The sequence below is a fragment of the Drosophila takahashii genome, chromosome 2L (assembly GCF_030179915.1).
Source record: "Drosophila takahashii strain IR98-3 E-12201 chromosome 2L, DtakHiC1v2, whole genome shotgun sequence".
Lineage (NCBI taxonomy): Eukaryota > Metazoa > Arthropoda > Insecta > Diptera > Drosophilidae > Drosophila > Drosophila takahashii.
Window position 1 is genome coordinate 30,483,817 of NC_091678.1, and position 19,577 is coordinate 30,503,393.

At 34.9% G+C, this 19,577-nt stretch overlaps 1 protein-coding gene across 3 annotated transcripts in view; it reads right to left on the reverse strand.

Moving 5' to 3' along the window:
• The window catches only part of Tig (Tiggrin), a 94,336-nt gene extending 75,788 nt beyond the window's left edge, over positions 1-18,548 (reverse strand). Inside the window, exons 1-2 of one of the 3 annotated variants that reach the window (XM_044393694.2) lie at positions 18,416-18,547; positions 17,592-17,829 (exon numbers count right to left, since the gene is read on the reverse strand). In XM_044393694.2, coding sequence (XP_044249629.1) covers positions 17,592-17,820 — 229 coding nt within the window. In that variant the 5' untranslated portion in view covers positions 17,821-17,829; positions 18,416-18,547. Of the gene's footprint in view, positions 1-17,591; positions 17,830-18,365 lie in introns of all 3 variants that reach the window. The other 2 variants (XM_044393693.2, XM_070219381.1) reach the window with 2 other exon arrangements.
• Between the last annotated feature and the right edge of the window lie 1,029 nt (positions 18,549-19,577).

Consider the following 19,577-nt stretch of genomic DNA (forward strand, 5'->3'; position numbering starts at 1 on the left):
CACTAAAGTCCAAACGAACCTTACCTTTCTCACCTTCACCCTTCCTCCTCCTACCTCCTTAATCGCGACTTAACCCCTAACCTCACCTTATTTCCACCTTAACTCCACCGTTCTGGTAGCCTAATTATATCATTTTGGTTAGCTAAGCGAATGCAGATTTCGAACAGATCTAACCCCCAAAAACCTTAAAAACATAAAAAAGATTATATAAAAAATAACACACAAATACCTATGAAAGGCTACGGCCAAAATGCTTTAAGCGAAAAACGGATCCGCTCGCAGGATCGGTAGGTAAACAAAAAAAGAAGTGCCCCAATGTCGGCTGGGGATCAACAGCTGGAGAAAACAGTAGGTGCAATTTTGGAGACGAAATTTGCCAACAATTTTCTTCGTGTGCCCCTCGTCTTTAACATAATTTAACTTTTTGCAAAATATTTGATTTAGAATGGCTGTATTGGGGATCCGTTATTTTATCCTAATTTAATCATTACATACTTATGTATGTACATGCAAATTTATCGATGTGTGTGTGTGTCATTGCGTTTCTCACATGCAAAAAAGTGAAAGTTTTTCCCTGCTCTCCCTTTGAAACCCAATCCAACATTTTTTTAAAATGAAAGTTTTTCCCTGCTCTCCCTTTGAAACCCAATCCAACATTTTTTTAAAATCAACACAAAAATTCCTTTTGCATTTAATGGGTTGGCTACACACTTTGACTTAGAATTGCGTCCATTAGATAATCCGTTCTGGCATCCAAATAGTACAAATTTTATCAGGTGTTTCTAAACCAGAAAAAAAACAAGAAAGGAAGCTAGCTTCGGCCAGCCGAAGCTTATATACCCTTGCAGATAATTCCTATTAATTTACAAATCGCAAAAATGTTAATTTTCCTATTATTTCTCATTAATTTTGCGTTCGTTTCAATGGCAGCTATATGATATAGTAGTTCGATTTTGATAAAATTAAAATCGAAATTCGAAAATGTTTGAAAAGAGTTATATCCTAGAGTAGAAGAGAATACAATAAAAACCAACGAAGCAATAATTTATTTACAATTATATTCCCATTAATTTTCCGATCGTTCCTATGGCAGCTATATGATATAGTCGTCCGATTTTGAAAAAATTTTATTCGAAATTCAGAATTTGATAAAAAATTACATTTCCAAAAGTAGGATGTTATAGGTTCAAAAACACCCAAGATATATTTTTTTTACATTTTTTTCCCCGATTGTTCCAATGAGAGCTATATGATATAGTTGTCCGATCCGGCTCTTTCCGACTTATATATTACCTGCAATAGAAAGAAGACTTTTGGGAAAGTTTTATCCCGATAGATTGAAAACTGAGAGACTAGTTTGCGTAGAAACGGACGGACAGACGGACAGACGGACGGACAGACGGACGGACAGACGGACAGACGGACATGGCTAGATCGACTCGCCTAGTGATGCTTATCAAGAATATATATACTTTATGGGGTCGGAAACGTCTCCTTCACTGCGTTGCAAACTTCTGACTGAAATCATAATACCCTCTGCAAGGGTATAAACATTGGCAGCCTCTCTTTCGCTTCAAATGACTCTCTCTCTGCTCACTACTCTGTCGCTTTGCTTTTGCTGACGTTCGTGAGTGCTGCGAAAAACAAAAAAACGTACTGCTATAGAGGCCCCCGCAACCCCCGCAAACAAAAAGGATCATATAAAATCAACCGTGGGTCTAAAAAATAAAAAAAACTACCTTACTAATTGTATGGCATAGCTCCACACTTTAAAACAAAAACGGATGCGATCGCATAATCGGTGCGGAAAAATTAATTAAGTGCCCCAACCGGAAGTCGGTGGGGGCTCATCTTCTGGGCTTTCAAAGATTTCTACACATAAAGCTTAAAATAAATATATCAACTTGTTTGGTTGAAAACTGTGGGAATGGTTCATGTTTTAAACCCGCAATTTCGCATTTTTCGAGAGTCCTGGGAGTCCTTAGGAGCCTAATTTTTAAAAATCCTTTCTTAGTGCACACCTTCTCTAACACACGATTCTGACCCAATTTATTCCAGAATTTTAGGTCTTATGATTTGGGCTGGGGGAACATGACGCAAATCGACATCTACTCTTTTATAGTAATACTCGATTGATATTGTACATAAATTAAAGTCAGGTAAGTGCTACTTTACATGTAAGATATTGTGATATACTTAACTTTAATTTGCACCAAAATGCCTTAAGCTGATTATTTCCGATAGTCTGGTCATTAACTACAATCTGGAGGGAAGCAGCGGGAAAAAATCTTTAAAAGCACGAAAAGGGCTCTATGCGGTGCTTAATGTTCAGTACGCAATTATATGAATATTAAACACAATTGTTTATATTTTTTTTTATATTTTCAGGAGCATTGACCCTTCATTCCGAAGACGCAGACAAGTGCCTAAGAAATGCTTTGCCGAATATTAAAAATAAGTTAGTTACAAAAAATATAAAAACAAGAGAGAACGCTATAGTCGGGTGCCCCGACTATCAGATACCCGTTACTCAGCTAAAGGGAGTGCGAAGGAGATGAAGATACAAATTTTGATCCGCCGTAACTTTTTAACGAATGGTCCGATTTAAAAAATTTCTTCTACATTTTGTTAGGTATTGATAAACACAATAAAACTGAATTTTTACATTTCCGAAATATTGAACTTTTTAAAATCGTATCTGTGTGGGCGTTAGAGGGGGCGTGGCACCCTTTTGAAACCAACTTGCGCTGCGTAGGAACTCCTAGAATCTGCATGCAAAATGTCAATCTTCTAGCTTTTATAGTCTCCGAGATCTCAGCGTTCATACAGACAGACAGACGGACAGACAGACGGACAGACAGACGGACAGACAGACGGACATGGCTAGATCGACTCGGCTAGTGATCCTGATCAAGAATATATATAGCTTATAGGGTCGGAAACTCTTCCTTCTACCTGTTACATACTTTTGCACGAATCTAATATACCCTTTTACTCTACGAGTAACGGGTGTAATAATAATATTAATAATTTCTATAACTTAAATAACACAATTTAAAAAAAAAACAACAGAAAACGTTATATTTCGCAACAGACCAGGAAGCTCGATCCACAATTTCTAGGTTTGGACTCTATTTCGGTCCTCCTGTTGTTGTGCGACCAGTGGATGAGGAAGAGGTCCGTGATCATATTAAGCGATTGGTCCCAACAAAAGCTCCTGGCATGGATAAGGTAGATGGTAAAGTTGCAAAGTCACTACCAAACTCTGTCATTGCGCAGCTCTGCCTTCTCTTAAATGCGTCACTCAACCTTGGCCATTTTCCATCCCCTTGGAAACGCGCTCTAGTTACAATGGTACCCAAAAAGGGCAAAGATCCATGTCCTACAGGCCAATAAGTTTTCTATCCACGTTTTCCAAGATTTTTGAGCGGATCGTACTTAACAGGATCCTGGATATTGACAGCTTTAATGACGCTCTACCAAACCATCAATTTGGTTTCCGTAGTCGCCACTCCGCGGTCGAACCTTAGAAGGTCATAAATATGTCGCCGCCTATGATAAATCTTAAATTTGGACTTTGTCAACCGAAAAAAGTGGAAAAATCCGAACTTTAAAAATCCACCATAAATCCAGTTTTCCATGGATTTGGGGCATATCCGGCTTGTTTTATTCGGTAGGATGTAAACTTTAAGTTTGTAGCCATTATGATTTTTCAACGGATTTATTTTGAGTTTTTACGATATATACAGCCGACTTACAGTCGACCAAAAAACACATTTTTCATCTTTGTCAAGTTTTTGCGCTGCCATTACTTATCCAATCATATTGATCTGTATGGCAAAGTTAAGCTCTGATCTATTGACTTTAAAATAAAACTAAAACTGGCCCAATCGGGTGGATATCTGCCGAGATATAAGAAGAAATTCGAAAAAAGTCAGAAATTTAACATTTCGAACTTTAAAAAATCTTTAAAAAAAAACTGTGCCATCGAAAAAAAAATTAATGCTATTTTCGTGGTCTAGAGTTCCAACACTAACAGAATTTGCCATCAATTGCTGGGGAGCACACCAAGAATATTATTTTGTAAACTAGTGTTATATATTAGTAACTAGCAATACCCGAAGCAACGTTGTCCGCTACTATTAGCAAAGCATTTATTGCTGATTTTTACATATATTCAAATTCAAATTAATATCAGAGTAAAATCCCGCCTAACCTTAGCTAAACAGTAAACCCACATAAAACGCACTAATATTCTAATCCTTCTAACCATAACATACCTTACCGCATTAACCCTAATATTACCTCACCTTAACCCCACCTATTTTATTCGAACCCTTGGCACACTTTTTTAGCACCTTAATGCTGTTTTCACTATTTCCTAGTCTTTCCTCTTCTTAGTTAACATAACTTTAGTCTCACCTGAAAACAAATTTTTCTTACTATACTTACTTACTTTAAATTCACTTTTTTTAGTAAAACTTGTTTGTCACCTTGTCCTTATCCTCACTAAAGTCCAAACGAACCTTACCTTTCTCACCTTCACCCTTCCTCCTCCTACCTCCTTAATCGCGACTTAACCCCTAACCTCACCTTATTTCCACCTTAACTCCACCGTTCTGGTAGCCTAATTATATCATTTTGGTTAGCTAAGCGAATGCAGATTTCGAACAGATCTAACCCCCAAAAACCTTAAAAACATAAAAAAGATTATATAAAAAATAACACACAAATACCTATGAAAGGCTACGGCCAAAATGCTTTAAGCGAAAAACGGATCCGCTCGCAGGATCGGTAGGTAAACAAAAAAAGAAGTGCCCCAATGTCGGCTGGGGATCAACAGCTGGAGAAAACAGTAGGTGCAATTTTGGAGACGAAATTTGCCAACAATTTTCTTCGTGTGCCCCTCGTCTTTAACATAATTTAACTTTTTGCAAAATATTTGATTTAGAATGGCTGCATTGGGGATCCGTTATTTTATCCTAATTTAATCATTACATACTTATGTATGTACATGCAAATTTATCGATGTGTGTGTGTGTCATTGCGTTTCTCACATGCAAAAAAGTGAAAGTTTTTCCCTGCTCTCCCTTTGAAACCCAATCCAACATTTTTTTAAAATGAAAGTTTTTCCCTGCTCTCTTTTTGAAACCCAATCCAACATTTTTTTAAAATCAAAACAAAAATTCCTTTTGCATTTAATGGGTTGGCTACACACTTTGACTTAGAATTGCGTCCATTAGATAATCCGTTCTGGCATCCAAATAGTACAAATTTTATCAGGTGTTTCTAAACCAGAAAAAAAACAAGAAAGGAAGCTAGCTTCGGCCAGCCGAAGCTTATATACCCTTGCAGATAATTCCTATTAATTTACAAATCGCAAAAATGTTAATTTTCCTATTATTTCTCATTAATTTTGCGTTCGTTTCAATGGCAGCTATATGATATAGTAGTTCGATTTTGATAAAATTAAAATCGAAATTCGAAAATATTTGAAAAGAGTTATATCCTAGAGTAGAAGAGAATACAATAAAAACCAACGAAGCAATAATTTATTTACTATTATATTCCCATTAATTTTCCGATCGTTCCTATGGCAGCTATATGATATAGTCGTCCGATTTTAAAAAAATTTTATTCGAAATTCAGAATTTGATAAAAAATTACATTTCCAAAAGTAGGATGTTATAGGTTCAAAAACACCCAGGATATATTTTTTTTACATTTTTTTCCCCGATTGTTCTTATGAGAGCTATATGATATAGTTGTCCGATCCGGCTCTTTCCGACTTATATACTACCTGCAATAGAAAGAAGACTTTTGGGAAAGTTTTATCCCGATTGATTGTATGGCATAGCTCCACACTTTAAAACAAAAACGGATGCGATCGCATAATCGGTGCGGAAAAATTAATTAAGTGCCCCAACCGGAAGTCGGTGGGGGCTCATCTTCTGGGCTTTCAAAGATTTCTACACATAAAGCTTAAAATAAAAATATCAACTTGTTTGGTTGAAAACTGTGGGAATGGTTCATGTTTTAAACCCGCAATTTCGCATTTTTCGAGAGTCCTGGGAGTCCTTAGGAGCCGAATTTTAAAAAATCCTTTCTTAGTGCACACCTCCTCTAACACACGATTCTGACCCAATTTTTTCCAGAATTTTAGGTCTTATGATTTGGGCTGGGGGAACATGACGCAAATCGACATCTACTCTTTTATAGTAATAATCGATAAAACAGCAAATAATCATCTTACCTACCGTTGCAATCGTATAAAATATACAAATAAAGGAAATCTGATAGGATGCTGCTTGTTACCAGTTTTAAAAGTACAGTTTTTTGGCTTATTTTCAGCATTTTCCTTAATTTTAAACATTGTCTTTGGTAAACACAGCAATTTGACAAACAGCTGAAAGAACAGCTGAAATCTTAAAATTTAAAATTCAACTGGTACCATTTTGGGTAGTTCCCTTAATTGCTAAAATTTTTGTTGAATTTTCAACAATTCGAAAAAAAACTGAGTTCGGTATTTTAAAAAAGTATTTAATTATAATTTATATGACATCATATGACTCTGATATAAACAAATATCAAATGTCACCCTATCAGTGCCTAGTACTCAGTTCGGCTAAGGGCCGTTTTCTCGAAGGTTAAACTCCGATTTTCATAAAATTTCATTGTTTTAACCGTACTTTAGATTTAAGCCTAGCACTCAGTACGACGAAAACTGCTAGCTAAGCATAGGAGTAAGCGAGAGCCAAATAGGTGGCTAAAGCCTTTAGCTGGGGCTTTTTTCCACCGCGGTACTCAGTTGAGCTAAGGAAATAGTAAGGAAATACCACAAAAATACTAGATTTAGCGGATGAACTCCGATGAACGTCTTTAGCCGCGGCCCAAAGAATAAAAAATTTAATCTTTGGCTGTGTTTGTGCAGAAGCGGTGTGCCAATAACATATTATAAATGGAATGAAAACCCCAAAAACCAATGGAAAACTGCCTCTAGGAGTTGCGGCAATACATATCCTCAAGCCAACAGCCAATTTAAAGCTTGCGACCCAGGTCGGCTCAGCATTTTGTAATATCTCAAAATTGGCGCCAGGTAATTTGCTTGCTGTTTATGAACCCAGCAGGTTTACAATAAGACCGTGCTGCAAGCAAAGCGGGCGAACTCTGACAACTTCAGTCACACTACAAAAGATTAATATTTTTCGAATTAATTGGCGCCAACTTTGAAATATTACAAAATGTTGAGCCGACCTGGGTCCCAAGCTTTCAATTAATTTGCTTGCTGTTTGTGACAGACAGACAACCAGACAGACAGACAGACATGCAATGTACTGAAACAGCGCAGCTGCAGCTAAGTCGGGTGCAGGGGTGAAGGAAAGGTCTGCCGCAAGCAATGCTATGATGAACAGGTGCGAGGAAAGGGAATCAGCAGGAGGCCAAGTATAAGATCAGATAAGATAAGATAAATTTCGGTTTTAGCTCGGTGCGTATCAGGGTGTATAAGTCGGACACCAAACAGAAGGACCAGCCTTGTGTCGAGCACCTGGTGGTGGCCACCTGGTGGCCACAGAGATGGAGGAGCCAGGCGAAGAGGACGAGGAATACGAGTCGGTGATATCCGAGGCATCCCTTCTCCAGGGCTTCAGTAAGCTGGGTCACGGGGGTACCGACTCCATGAGCGAAAACTTCGAGGACTTTAACGGACCTGGACGCTGACGTGACGGTGATAGGGGCAAATTTGCATGATGTCTCTAGTGGTAGTGCAGATAAACCCCCACCACTGCAAAGCAGCCTCTGCTGCCCTTATGCTTCCTCTAGCGAGAAGCACCTTAGTGCATATATGCTTTATAATTACAGCGATACCTAAATCGATAAGTCTGCAGCTCCAAGACAGGTCGCTACGCGTAGCGTCAGCATACTAAGCGCGATTTTTTCTTATATTTTTTTGGCCTGCGGCGCAGTTTTTCTTCTTCAGTATTAAAAAAGTAGTTTTAGCTGAATAAGGGTTTATGTGTCGCTCAGAAAAATAAATTCAAAGAAAGGTTAAAATATATAATCCTCCTTGGACCGCGATTTCTTCTGATTATCATAATAAAAATACACATGTGGTCATCCATGGTTATGAGAGTTCATAAGAAATTGCTGTCCATCGGGGATCATTTTTACGCGGTTGTGAGGACTAGTTCACTATAATACCATTTACTCAGATTTTTGGAATTTTAAATTAGTCTTATTTTGACAAAAAAGGAAAAGGGTACATATATGATTTTTATAGCAAACGTTAGAAAAACACCCTTGTTTTTTATAGCAAACCCGAGAACTTTGAAATTCAATTACAAGAGAACCATGGCCGACCGCCAAGTTCTTTTTGCACGTAAATTCTTAAGAAATCGCGGTCCATCGAGGATAATTTTTTCGCTAATTTCGGGGGTGAGCCCGCTGATATTACCGAAAATAAAATCAGATAAATATATGCAATATACACACAAAAAAATTTGCTTGGTAAAATTGACCATCAAAGATGGTGTATTTTGTTTTTGCTTTGGGTTTGTGTCTTTGCTAATTGTCTGTATTTTGTTGTTGTGAAATGACTATTTACACTAGTCGGCATAATTATTTTCACAAATTTGAATGTTAACTGTACTCACATTTTGAACTTTTAATATAAACTTTATTAAACTTTTTCCACTAGTTGGCATAATTATTTTGACAAATTTGAATGTTAACTGTACTCACATTTTAAACTTTTAATATAAACTTTTGGCACCTATAGAAATGCACTTCAATTCCGTTTAAATGACACAAAAATGTTTTTAACCCATTAAGACCCCTTTGAAAAGTGAGCAAATTTTGTGAAAGTCAAATTTTCAACTTTTTTTTTGGGGCTTAAAACAAAAATGTTTTGATGCAAAGTTTTTCTCCAATCAAAATAAAAAATAACTGCAAAAAAAAATATTTCAAAATATTTTTCCTTGTATTTTTTATGATTTTTTGAATGAAACGATTTCAGTAAAAATGTTGTATGAAAAGGTGGAAAAAGCGGCTTAAATTGTCATTTTTAGCTTATTTCAAAAAATCATAAAAAATACAAGGAAAAATATTTAAAAAATTTTTTTTTCAGTTATTATTAGTTTTGATTGGGGAAAAACTTTGCATCAAAACATTTTTGTTTTAAACCCCAAAAAAAATTGAAAATTTTACCTCCACAAAAAATTTTCTAATTTATTAACTTTTCAAAGGGTGCCTAATGGACTAAGAACATTGTTGTGTCATTTAAACGGAATTGAGGTGCTCTTTCTATAGGTGCCAAAATGTTTCTATTATAAGTTCAAAATATGAGAAGATTTAACTTTAAAATTTGTCAAAATAATTATGCCGACCAGTGTACTTAGGGGTAAGAATTTCTTAACTGCGCATATGAAATTTTAGATTTTCTTCAAACTCGGGTACCTCGTAGAATTTGGCTTGGTTATCATCTGTGATTTTTTTAAATTTTTTGGTGTCCATTTAGGGGCGCTATGAATTTTTGAAGCTTTTCCCCTAATTTAAGGAAACCCTGTTTATATTTCTAATGAATACATTTCTTACATGTTTAAGCTCAAAAATTTGCATAAATCAATTACTCACTGATATTATAATAATGGACCTTTCAAAAAAGCATCGAAAACAAAAACATTCCGTTTGCCTTCGCAATATTCGCAAATTCTCTCGGTGTCCAAGCCTCCTCAAGATTTGCTTTAATGCGAAAGTAGGGGAATTATCGATCTTTTACCTCACTGTCAAAGGGTTGAAATGTATTGCTCATAATAAATTTACCACACACATGGCAAAAAGTGTCTGGACCATTTAAGCAATTGAATTCCTTAATTTTATTCATTATCACACACAATCACAAGCACAATCCTCTTTTTTTGTTCGTAGTCTTATTTTCGTTTTTTGATACTGCAGTAGGGGAGAGGTCTGTAGGTTGAGACGGTCTGTAAGTTGAGACACTCAATTTTCTCAAAACTTATCCACTAAAAAAATGTTTTTTTTTTTGTAGTCCTTTTTAGTGACAAAACTTTTGGGGAAAACATTATAAGCCAGGCTCTAGCCAGATTAAAGCCATTTTTCACCAAAAAAGTTTTTGTCTACTTTTTTCAAAATTCCATTTAAAATTAATAACGTCCTTAAATTAACTTGGTAAGAAATTTAAAACATTAGTATATTAACTGTTAACTAATTAAAAAAAAGAATCAGCTTAATGTGACAGGCAGAACAAAAGTTATTAATTTTTTCCCGAAACATCCCATTTTGTGTAAGTTGAGACACTTTGAGCGTGTAAGTTGAGACACCCGTTTTTCATACAAAAAGGCCTTAGGCCAACAGAGGTCGCTTTCTGCCTAGTACATTTCTTTGATATTAGGGGAAAAGTGAATGTTCAAAGAGCCTTTTGATTTTAATTGTTATTTGGTCTAAGTTCTTAAAAAATGGATGGGAAATGATTTAGGACGAACTAAAATTGATTAAATTAACATAAATAAAAAGTTCCTTATAGTTTGGAGTACTTTTTGTGTGAGTATTATTGACTTTTAAAAGTGTCTCAAATTACAGACCTCTTTTTCAAAATGTCGTTTTTTGGGACTTTTCAAAAAAAAGAATTTTTCAGTTTTCCCTAAGGAAAAAAAATATTTTTTTTTGTTTTTTATTAAGCTAATAGACTAACCTTTCGATCAGTACCAAATGCGTAAAGTTTCATAAGTGAATGTCGAAATGGCAGATTAAAAACAAAAGGTGTACCAACCTACAGACCTCTCCCCTACTTATTAAGAAAAGCATGCTTTTTTTGAAAGTATGGTTATTTCATAAGAATGAATTATTTAAATGGATATTTATTAAGGGCCGGTTTCTCAAATGGCGGCTAACATTTCTCGAACAGATAAAGTCCCTGCTAAGGCATTTTGGCTTTCTCGATCATCAATGTGAGAGCTGACCTTGACAGGGACTCGAAGTCCCTGTTAAGCGTTTTCGGCTCGATAGAATGACAGCTGATTTCCCAAATCCAACTAAGAAGAAGAAACGAAATTACAGCTGACTTTTCCTTTGAATTATACCCAAACAGCTTATGCAATAATCGAAGCACGCCATTTTTTGCGCTTTACAGCACAATTCTGTGCGTTAACAGCACTCTGTAATTGTTTCTCGTTCAGATCTATTAAAGCAGTCGAGAAAACGGATTTGCTTTTACGAACAGTTTATCTGGTCTTTAAGTTTTTCGAACAGATAGCTATCAGCGACTTTGACAGGGACTCGAGAAACCGGCCCTAAGAGGACATAGTTTTAAAGGGCACCAAATCATCCTTGAATAGGCAGTATATTGCTTTATGAATTTGTAATTATATAACTTGGCCCGAAAGTATATCATAGGACTACCATTTATTTTTTTGAAAGTATGGTTATTTTTTAAAAACTAAAATTCATTTTTATAATTTTTATAACGCAAGCAATTTTATTAATTTTAAGAAATTTTTAAAAACTAAAATTAATTTTTATAATTTTCTAGCCTTTTAATATCTGATTTAGCTATTTTTTGACCCGGCTGCCATCACCACTCATTTTTGTTTACATGTCGCCGCCTAGGATAAAACTAAAATTTGAACTTTGTCAACCGAAAAAAGTTGAAAAATCCGATCTTTAACAAGAAAGGAAGCTAGCTTCGGCCAGCCGAAGCTTATATACCCTTGCAGATAATTCCTATTAATTTACAAATCGCAAAAATGTTAATTTTTCTATTATTTCTCATTAATTTTGCGTTCGTTTCAATGGCAGCTATATGATATAATAGTTCGATTTTGATAAAATTAAAATAGAAATTCGAAAATATTTGAAAAGAGTTATATCCTAGAGTAGAAGAGAATACAATAAAAACCAACGAAGCAATTCCTATTATATTCCCATTAATTTTCCGATCGTTCCTATGGCAGCTATATGATATAGTCGTCCGATTTTGAAAAAATTGTATTCGAAATTCAGAATTAGATAAAAAATGATATTTCCAAAATTAGGATGTTATAGGTTCAAAAACACCAAAGATATAATTTTTATACCCGTTACTCGTAGAGTAAAAGGGTATTAGATTCGTGCAAAAGTATGTAACAGCTAGAAGGAAGCGTTTCCGACCCCATAAAGTATATATATTCTTGATCAGGGGCACTAGCCGAGTCGATCTAGCCATGTCCGTCTGTCCGTCTGTCTGTCTGTATGAACGCTGAGATCTCAGAAACTACAAAAGCTAGAAGGTTGAGACATTTTTCAAATCGGACCATTCATTAAAAAGTTATACGCAATCAAAATTTATATATCTATCTTCCTCGCACTATCCAGTACAGCACGCTGCAGCGTTCGCACTTCCTTTAGCTGAGTGACGGGTATTAGATAGTCGGGACACCAACCCGACTATAGCGTTCTCTCTTGTTTTACATTTTTTTCCCGATTGTTCCTATGAGAGCTATATGATATAGTTGTCCGATCCGGCTCGTTCCAAATTATATACTACCTGCAATAGAAAGAAGACTTTTGGGAAAGTTTTATCCCGATAGCTTGAAAACTGAGAGACTAGTTTGCATAGAAACGGACGGACAGACGGACAGACGGACATGGCTAGATCGACTCGTCTAGTGATGCTGATCAAGAATATATATACTTTATGGGGTCGTCTCCTTCACTGCGTTTCAAACTTCTGACTGAAATCATAATACCCTCTGCAAGGGTATAAAAATCCACCATAAATCCATTTTCCATGGATTTGGGCCATACTCGGCTTGTTTTATTCGGTGGGATGTAAACTTTAAGTTTGTACCCATTATGATTTTTCAATGGATTTATTTCGAGGTTTTACGATACATACAGCCGACTTACAGTGCACCAAAAAACACATTTTTCATCTTTGTCGAGCTGCTGCGCTGTCATTACTTATCCAATCATATTGTATGGCAAAGTTAAGCTGTGATCTATTGACTTTAAAATGAAACAAAAACTGGTCCCATTAGGTGGATATTTGCCGAGATATAACAAGAAATTCGAAAAAAGTCCGATATTTAACATTTTAAACTTAAAAAAATCTTTAAAAAAAACTGTGCCATCGAAAAAAAAATTTGTCGTATTTTCGTGATTTGGGGGTCCAACACTAACAGAATTTGCCATCAATTGCTTTGGAGCTTTCCAAGAATATTATTTTGTAAACTAGTGTTATGCACATATGTTTATCTTATAATTTTACCAATACTATAGCTGCCATAAAAATCGGTGGATTTTCTTATTGTTTAAAAGGGTTTGAAAAATTAAAAGTACCTATCGAAATGTTGAAGAAAATTTTAAAATCGGATAATCCATTTAGAAGTTATGAGCAAAAAATGAAATAGCTGTTGATGGAGCCAGTAGCCTTGACGACTGCATATCTCCATTTTCCTCGCACTCCCTTTAGCTGAGTAACGGGTATTTGATAAATTAGCTCACATAAATTTTCGGATCGGGTAGCTCAGCTCCAACATTTTTACGACGAGCTGTTTGACTTGAACAAAAAAGCAGTAATAATAATTTTAAGTTATCCAAACAGATTTCTAAATAATAAATATTATAAATCCAAACAGAAATATACTACACACAAAAAAAATTGCTTGGTAAAATTGACCAACAAAGATAGTTACGTAACTACTAAAATAGTTACGTGTATTTTGTTTTTGCTTTGGGTATGTGTCTTTGCTAATTGTGTGTATTTTGTTGTTGTGAAATGACTATTTTGCTGGTTGGGGCCTGTTTGACAATTACACCAGCTTACAAAAAAAAATCGATGAAATATACCATGAATGAAACCTTTGTTTTCCGGTAAAGCACGTTTTCCTGATTCAGAAAATGGCACTTAAAATTTTTTTATGGATAAAATTTTTTTTTAAGACTAAAAAACGTTTTTGACATTTTTTTAATTTCTAACTTAAGGTGTTAACCGAGTTTAACCATAATTAACTCATTTTACAGGTAATAGAATGCCCTCCAATTTTTTCTATACCCTGCATTGAGTTCCATTCATTAGTTTAGGAGCTACACTTCGTAAAAGTTGTAAAAGTGAGAAAAAATGCAAAAATGCTGGCATAAATGGCATCGTTTAAAATATACGCCTAAAAACCGAAATTAGTTTTATGACTTATATTTAAAGATACATCTTTAAGTCAACTGACAAGACCATCAACAAAAAAATCAATCAATATTTCGATTTTATATCGATTTTTTACGTTGGGAAAAACGGGTATTACAGCCCTGTTAGGGCCCTGTTGTGTCAGTTAACAGCTGTAAACGGCCAAAAAAACACCGTTGCACAGTGGCGCCTTGGGCCAAAAAACGTGCAATAAATCACTTTTTCGACTTTGTCCTAGAAAGTTGTGACCCATACCAATCGACAGGTAATTGATCCACTATTACAAATATGTAACCCTTTTTCAAATCAAAATTTTTGTAAAAGATATGAATTTTCAAAGTTGAACAATTTTTCACTTAAAAAAAACACACCGTTTTTAGGTAATTTTTCGCACTTCCGGGGGGTTTTTCTTAAAAACTAGGTATCGAATCGCTTTGCTTCTTTTTTCCACGGATTGGTGTGTTAGTTAAGAGTAAAAAAAGTAAAACATATTGCAGTTTGCCATGCGCATCTCTTAGTTATGAGTTATTTGCGAAACGTCCATTTTTTCCATATTTTTCAACTTTGATGAAAAATAAAAAAAAACTATTTAATACTATTTTTTTTATACTTCCGTAAAACGTTATTTGGACTTTCTTCTTGATATTACGAAAGTTGTAGCTGCGTCCGCCTGCGTCCGCGGTTTTAAGAGCCAAAAAAGGGAAAAAAGTCATGGTCCCAGAAATTGCATATGGCGCAACCTTGTGAAAGATTTGTCCAAAACATGGTTTTAAAGTCCTGAAAATTTTATATGATGTTCAACAGCTCGATATAAGAAATTTTAGTTCTACCACTTTCGGAAAAACTCGCTAGTTTAGCGGGAAAACAGCTATAAATAGCTAAAATACGGAAGGCCGTAACTTCTAAACTACAGAAGCAACAGACTTGTGCTGTATCTCGTTTGAAAGGTTTTTAAAAAAGCTTTAAGCGCCTCCTAAATGTAGTTTGTGTAAATGTAATATTGAAAAAAATATGCACAAAACAATTTTTTTTTAAATTTTTTTGTTTAGTTTTTTTTATTTTTCTCGAAAACAGCTCTAACGATTTTCTTTAAAACTTTAAACTGTATAGCCCTTGAGATTCCTTAAATTTTGGTATATATCATGTTACTGTAAAAAATCACGTTTAAATGTTATTCAGAAACGAAAATAGCCACTTTTGCCAGCTCAAAACAACTTACGCTGCCTAAGCATTGAATTTAGTATGTGCGAATCCAAACTGTATTCTAGGGTCATGGAATCACAACCTTGTCACAGAGTTAGAATCTTGTAATTATAGTCCAGAAATGTTAAGTCTATTGGATTTACCAAGTTTACCAAATTGTGACCATTATTTCAAAAAACATGAAATATAAAAATTTTTATTTTTAAAAAAAAACTTTAATTTTTTTGTTTTTGTTTTTTTAGTTTTTAAAAATTAAAACATAAAAAAATAAACTAAACAAAACGTAATTTTTTTAAAAAAAAAAAAATTTTTTTTTTAAAATTCCAATTTTTTATTTATTTTTTTGTAATAAGTTTTAAAAATTACAACATGAAAAAAGAAACTAAAAAAAACAAAAACTTTTTAAAAAAAGTTTTTTTTTGTCGGAAAAAAATGGATTTGTTTTTAAATTCTGACTTTGCCGATTTGTAAGTACGCCTCTGCCACGCCCACTCCCTGTCTCAAGCAATAATTTGAAAGGTGGATCAATTATCTATCATTTGCCGTTTACAAAATTCAATTATCTTCACTGGTTCAAAAGTTATGATTTATTACCAAAAAAAAGTCAAAAGGCGCCACTGTGCGTTGTCGCAAGGTTCAAAAATGCATATCAATGCAATGCTGGTGAATTGTAATGATCAATAGCTTGTTTTTTTTGTCAAAGCACCTTCTACCAGTAGAAGTTATAAAAATAATTTCGGTTTTTAGGCGTGTATTTTTAACGAAGCCATTTATGCCAGCATTTTTGCATTTTTTCTAACTTCTTTAACTTTGACGAAATGTAGCTTCTAAACTAATGAATAGAACTCTATGCAGTGTATAAGAAAGTTGGAGGGCATTCTATTAGCTGTAAAATATGTCATTTATGGATGAAATCGGTTAACCACAACTCAAGTTAAAAATTAAAGAAATGTCAAAAACGTTTTTTACACTTAAAAAAAAATTTTATCCATACAAAAAATTTTAAGTGCCATTTTCTTAAACAGGAAGAGGTACCTTACTGGAAAACAAAGGTTTTATTCATGGTATATTTCATCGATTTTTTTTGTAAACTGGTGTTATTACAGTTGATTTTACCAAGTTTTTTTTTGGTGTGTACGCAAACAAAAAAATGTTATACATCCATCCCCCTCGCACTCCCTTTAGCCGAGTGACGGGTATTAGATAGTCGGGACAACAACCCGACTATAGCGTTCTCTCTTGTTAATAAGAATTTTTTATACCCGTTACTCGAAGAGTAAAAGGGTATATTGTATTCGTGCAAAAGTATGTAACAGGAAGAAGGAAGCGTTTCCATAGGGTCTTGGTCATGGCTAGATGGACTCGGATATTGATGCTGATCAAAATTATATATACTTTATGTGGTCGGAAACGTCTCCTTCATTGCGTTGCAAACATCTGACTGAAATTATAATACCATCTGCAAGGGTATAAAATGTGACAAAACTAACCTTAGTAATATCTATTCTAGCTAAAGAAGTAGAGGTCGCCCAACTTGGTGATTGGAAACTGTTGAAGTTAAAGGTTCAAAGTACGATTTCCGCTAAATTTTGACTCTGGGTTACGAAGAGTTTAGTTTTTATTAAACCATAAAAAGTGCCTTTAAATAGAACATTTGGAACTTTGACCACGGTGTCGATGGAAAGTTTCAAAGTATGAGGTAGTAATCTAAAACTTAAAACCTTTCAGGTTTTGCAGCGTTTAGTCTTTTTGTCGATCTGTGTAATTCTTTAAATAAAAAAATAAAAATCAGTCTTTCTACGGTGCGGGTTGATTTTTTAATTATTAATCGAAATTTTAAAAGCAAATATACCCAAAGTGCACAGAGCAATTGGATTTATCTCAAAACCACGTTTAAAAAGTCCGTGTTCATTGTTGTAATATTTTGTAGCTTAAATTATTGTTTAAGCGAATGACGGAGCTTATCATTAAATTAAATTAAATTATTAAATTAAGAAACAAATCAAAACGCGTTTTTTTTTTTAATTTTTAACTAAAGTACTAAGTATTACATTGGGCTTCAACTTTCTTATACACAATATAGAGTTCAGTTTTTTATTCGCTTTAAATTTACAGTTGAGTGATAACTTCACCGGTTTTCTTCACTGTACATACACTAAATTTTATATGACTACCGAATTACGTGTTGGATTATATTATTAACATCTTGACTTACCACTCCAAGGAGATGTGTAACCGAAGTCAGTAGATCCCTGAGAAAGAACGTTGAATTTCTGCTTCAGTTGATTGGCAAGCTCTCGCACCTCATTGAAGTGCCCGGACGCCCAAGCTGTGAGGTGTGGCACTATCTTTGAGGGCTGTTCATTTCCGTAAGAACTCAACGACACTTCGCCTTGACAGATAGTCACCGCCAAAAGCAAGGTGAGCCCTCCCAGAGCCCTCATCCTGATAAGCTGCAAAAAAAAAAACAAATTACATCAAACAATTTCAATAAGGGCTTTCGCAGAAATTCCAAATTATATTTTTAAGCCTAAGCACAAGTATTTTCGGCGCTGATAACGAGAGGATGTCGAATCTAGTTCAGACCGTAAGAAAAAGATTATCGCAACAGCTCCGGACTGTGGGTCGCCAAAGGTTAATCAGGCGATAGTAAGCGCTCTACCCGGGATCAGCTCATGAAAAATTACTTTTATTTGAAGATCACTAGTCACTTAGAGTTTTATTCTTTCTTTTTTTGACAAAAATTAAACTTATGAGGCCCCGATTCCCTTTTCATCCGGTTCATGTTGATAAGTCGGACAAACTTCAATGCCCCTTCAAAACGAATTCTCAAATGGGTCACCCATGTTTTTCTCAATTTAGTATTATTTATTTCTGGAATCATTTTTGGGGCGACTGCAGCAGTCTCTAGTTATTTTTAAATATTTTTCCAAGTTTTTTTTCTTTTATTCTATTATTAACTTATAGATAATAACTAGAAATAACGTACTGATATACAGAATTACACTGCTATTCACTTTGAAGAGGAATCTTTATTACCCGAATAAGTATTATTGTCAGTTAACTTGGAATGGATTTGACTCAGGACACTTTACTCAAGGCACCCTATCTTTTGATTCGAGAGAAAACCGTTGCGACTTGACGCGCGTTCTGAGAGCAACTGACAGCTGAGAATCCAGCACGAAGTTTTTATGAAAAGATCGCTTGCGGCTAGAGGCTACAACATACAGAGAAATCTCTGTGTCACTCACAAGAGCCAGATTAGCATTGGAAGTGGGAGACTGAGTTGAATATCACTTGGTAAATAAAACCTATAGTTTTGAACTATGTGATCGCTATCATATTTAAAATTTGAGAATTCGATTTTGAAAGTTTCGAAATAAATGGTAAACAAATGACAAGTGATTCGGCTTGCGAATCTGTTCTCCGATTTCGTTTTGATTAAGCTTAGCTCAATCGATCAATCAAAACTGTCAAAATTAAGTGACCTTCAACCGAGTCAAATTAAAATCCAAATTGGTAATCATCGGATTTTAGGTAAAACATATTTTTAAAGAGCAGTCCAAATTTTTGTTGGATTGCATACAAATTTGTTTCATGTGACGTAGATTATTTTGAACGCAGCATATTTATACCCGTTACTCGTAGAGTAAAAGGGTATATAGTATTCGTGCAAAAGTATGTAACAGCTAGAAGGAAGCGTTTCCGACCCTATAAACTATATATATTCTTGATCAGGATCACTAGCCGAGTCGATCTAGTCATGTCCGTCTGTCCGTCTGTCCGTCTGTCCGTCTGTCTGTCTGTATGAACGCTGAGATCTCGGAAACTATAAAAGCTAGATTGACATTTTACATGCAGATTCTAGGAGTTCCTACGCAGCGCAAGTTTGTTTCAAAAGGGTGCCACGCCCCCTCTAACGCCCACAATCGCTTATATACGATTTTAAAAATTTCAATATTTTGGAAAAGTAAAAATGCAGTTTTATTGTATTTATCAATACCTATCGAAATGAAGAAGAAATTTTTTAAATCGGACCATTCGTTAAAAAGTTACGGCGGATCACAGTTTTTATCTCCATCTCCTTCGTAGAGCTGGCAAACTATCGATGGAACTATCTATAATATCGATGGTTAGCAGCCAGCTTGCTCCATCGATGTTATGAAAACTATCACGATATTATCGCCGTCATATACACACC